This window comes from Moschus berezovskii, chromosome 22 (assembly GCF_049115385.1).
Source record: "Moschus berezovskii isolate FMDL1 chromosome 22, NW_MosBer_1.0, whole genome shotgun sequence".
Taxonomy (NCBI): domain Eukaryota; kingdom Metazoa; phylum Chordata; class Mammalia; order Artiodactyla; family Moschidae; genus Moschus; species Moschus berezovskii.
Window position 1 is genome coordinate 7050004 of NC_142481.1, and position 3732 is coordinate 7053735.

The window sequence follows — 3732 nt, forward strand, 5'->3', positions numbered from 1 at the left end:
GTGTACGTATGCACATGTGTTCTCTATCACTCTGATCTGGGGCTCGAATAATACCTGTAAGAGGGGGACAGGCCCTGCCCCACAAAAAGATAAAAGGCCAAAAGTGCCTCCACTGCCTGTTCAAGTGAGATTCCATAACGCTTTATTGGCGCGGGATCTAGCCTCGTGCCCACCGCCTCCGGGAAAGACAAGCAAGGAAGGGGTCCCGGCCCCGCCGGAGTCCCCCAGGGATCGGCCAGCCAGGGAAAACACATTTCCATCCGCAGGCGAGGAAGGAAGGAAGGAACGGTGTCTTTGCGGGGAGCACAGCCCAGGCACAGGGCGGGTGGTGGGGCGGAGTGGAGAGGCGGGGAGCCGGCCCCGCTAATAGGGGAACTCGCATACGTAGTAGAGGCGCCGATCGCAGTCGTGGTCCCACCAGGAGCCATCGTCCGAGGCCTGAGCCACGCAGTTCTCGAGCACGCCACCGTTGGGCTGGTTGGGGCTGAGCGGGTGCGGCGCGGCGCTGGGCCGGACGCCGGGCTCAGGGCTGGGGGCGCGGTGCCAGGCGAAGAAGGATACGCGCTGGCCGTTCTCGAAGAGGTAGAGGCCCTCGGCGCGCCGGTCGTGCACGCCCAGCCACACCGGCCAGTTGTAGGGGGCGAGCGCCGCGCGCAGGTAGCGGGTGAGCGTCTCCATCTGCCGACTGTCAGCCGGCTGAGCCAGGCTCCCGCCCCGCGCCACGCACCGCGCCTGCGCCGCCGCCTGAGCCTCGAAGTCGCGCGAGAGCAGGAAGCACTTGTGGCCAAGACGCGCCCCCTTCAGGCAGCCTGCGGGCGGGGCGGGGCGGGGCCGAGCGGAGGCGGGGTTAGGGCTTCGGGGGCGGGGCGAGGCGGAACCAGAGCAGCCCGGAGCCAGTTACAGAGCCGCTCGGGGGCGTGGCCAGGCTGTGGGGGCGGGACCGTAGGGGGCGTGGTGCGGCCGGAGCAGGGTCCGCTCACTAGCGCGGTGGGGACTACGTTTACCCTCCCCACCAGCCAGCACACCCCAAATCCTCGAGGGCCGCCCCCGCTCGCCCCTGACACCTAGAGTCCTCACGTCTCAGACACCCTTCGGGGCTCCCCTCTCCCCACCGCTCCGCGGCCTGACCCAGATCGTCCCTCCTTCCCCGCCCGGCGGGATGCGACTCACCCTCTAAGCGGCCATGCTCGCGCTCGGCGCGGCTCTGCGCCTCCTGCAGGGCTTGCACGGCGTCGCGGGTGTCTCCCGCCACTTCCCTCAGCTGCCGCAGCCCCCGAGTAAGCTCGGCCACGCGGGTGTCCAGAGCGTGCAGACGGACGTGCACCTGGTGCAGGCCTGCGTCCAGGCCGGCCAGGCGACCCACTGCGGGTGGACAGGGCGCACGCTGGACGGGGAGCCTGGGGGCGGAGCCAGGGGGCCGGAGGACCTGGGGGGCACCCGGGACCTACGGCTTCTGGGGCGGAGTTGGGGTGAGGGGTGGGGGCCCTCAAGACTTCTGGAAGGTAGGGGCCGGTGGCCACCCCGGTCTCTTGAGAGGCAAAGCCGGGGACCCGGAGCTCCTGGGTGTGAGGGCTCCGAGCTGGGCGGTGGGCAACTGAAAAATCCTGGGGCAGGGAAAGGTCGGTTCATTTTTGTGAAAATGACCACGGAGACCAGGGGAGCAGGGCGGAGCTAAGGATTACTTACGAATATAAGTGATGGCGTCCTCCGGGGTGGGAGAGGGGCTGGGGCTGACGTGGGGGGTCGGTGTGGGTTCCTCCTCGCCTTCTTCCCCCTGCCCGTCCTCCTCGGTCGCCCAGGCCCCCCTGCCTTCAGAGTTTCCCTCGGGATTTTGATCTCCCCTCCTAACAGGCAGCCCCAGCGCTTCCTGTAAATGCTAAGGCAGGGAGGGTGATCAGGGCCAGGCTGGCAGCTACATTCTGACTCCCCAGACGCCCCTTTCCGGCTGTCAGCTGGCTGTCTGCCCTCTTCTCTGAACCCATCACCTTCGTCCTCCGAGCCTATCCCATCCCTCCCGTTGCCCAATCTTCTAACCCTGGAATACAGCCCTCCAAAGCCCACAGTCGCCCACCCGGGTCCCGCCACTAGAGTCCGAGCAGTCTCCAACTCACCTTCAGCATCAGGGCCTCCCTCTCCCGCTCCTCCTCCTGGGCGCCACCCCAGCCCCCCTCCCACTCTCTCTCAACTCCCCGAGCCCCATGACTGAAGCCCAGGAGCTGGGGTACCACCAGCGCGCCGAGGAGCCAGGCGGCCCGCATCAGGTTGGGCTCAGAGCACCCAAGGCTGCAAAAGGGTGTGTCTCGGAGGAGAAGGATGTTTCTGGGGACCCGGAGTGTGTGCTGATCACCAGCCCCCTGGTCCGCGCCTCTCCCAGCTTCTCTCTGGTCCCTCTCCTCCCCACTCTTGTCTCGGTCTGTTGGTCTCTGCTCCTCTGTGTGTGTCTCTCCCCGCCTCTCTTGGCTCCCCGGAGGCCCTGCCTCTGTGGCCGGAAACCTCCAACGTTCCAAAGCTTGGATCCCGCCTTGGGTCTCCACACACGCCCTCCTCTTCCCACTTTCCAGAGCTTGCTTCCGTCCCTTCCTGCTCTTCCCTTCTGCCTCGGCCAGAAGCTCCAGAAGGTCAGGAGGAGGATGGAGCCAGCTCCCCAAGGGATCCTGGGGGCTCAGCCTCTGCCCAGGAACCTTCTCAGGGAGTTGTCAGGGCTTGGTCCCGCTTCCCTCTCCTCTCCCTGGCCACGCCTCAGGTCAGGGGAGACCTCAAGGTCTTGCTAAGATTGTTATTATCCTGTGGCCACCGTCGCCCACACACCCTGCGGAAGGAGGCTCTCACGGCATTCTCGGGCTCTAGAGCGCCTCCTGCCCCCCAGATCTCCCATCCTGCCCTCCAGGCCCTTGCCCCAGATGCAGATGAGCATCTGTGCCTGTCTGTGGGGATCCATGCAAAGAGCACATGTGTGGCTTGTGTGCAGCCCCCAGAAAGGTGGGGCTCTTGGATACATCTGCCATGCTTTCCTGGAAGCCTCCTGCAGTCTGGGTCCTGGGTGGGGGTGACATGGGGGATTCCAGCTGTTCACAGACCCCGCAGACAGCCCCATCCGGTGAGGGGTTGGGGCAGAGGGGAGCTTGGAGGTTGGGTGGGTCGGGTCCGGGAAGCTTTCTCCAGGAGGTGAAGTAAGCAGCTGCTGGGCTGGGTGCACAGAAAGCTCTGAGCGTTGAGAGCTACTTCATCTCCCGCCTGGACCACTGCAGTCCTCTCCTCCTGCCTCTCCCCCTCCTTCCTCCTGAGCCCCTCCAATCCACGCAGCCTGCCGCAGCCAGAGCAATGCTTCCAAACCGTAAATCAGATCACATCACTCCCCACTCCCCTGCTCCCCCCCCCCCAGCTTCCCATCATGTGCGGGAGTGAAGCCAAAGCCTGGCCTCAGCACAGGCCTGGCCTGCCCAGCCTGGGGGTGGGCAGGGAAGGGTGGATCCTTTGCACCTCTGCAAACTCATCACCCCCACTCCCTTTACCACCCCCCTCCAAGCTCCAGCCACACTGATCTCTTCCCTGCTTCCTGAATGCTAAGCTCCTTCCCGCTTCAGAGCTTTTGCACCAGCCTTTTCCTCCTTCTAGAAGGCTCTTCCCCCCAGCTCCTTCTCATCACTGAGCTCTCAGCTCAGAGAGGCCTTCTCCAGGTAGTTCATTCAAACACCCCCTTTTATCTTTTTGGTTGAATCAAGACCAGCCTTG

At 65.0% G+C, this 3732-nt stretch overlaps 1 protein-coding gene across 1 annotated transcript; it reads right to left on the reverse strand.

Moving 5' to 3' along the window:
* Positions 1-119: 119 nt before the first annotated feature.
* Positions 120-2400, reverse strand: CLEC11A (C-type lectin domain containing 11A). The gene is made up of 4 exons (XM_055411473.2): positions 2112-2400; positions 1687-1876; positions 1171-1362; positions 120-809 (listed from the first exon to the last, which is right to left on the reverse strand). Exons 1-4 carry the CDS (start codon positions 2256-2258, stop codon positions 364-366), a joined length of 975 nt encoding a protein of 324 aa, XP_055267448.2. The 5' UTR covers positions 2259-2400; the 3' UTR covers positions 120-363.
* Positions 2401-3732: the final 1332 nt, after the last annotated feature.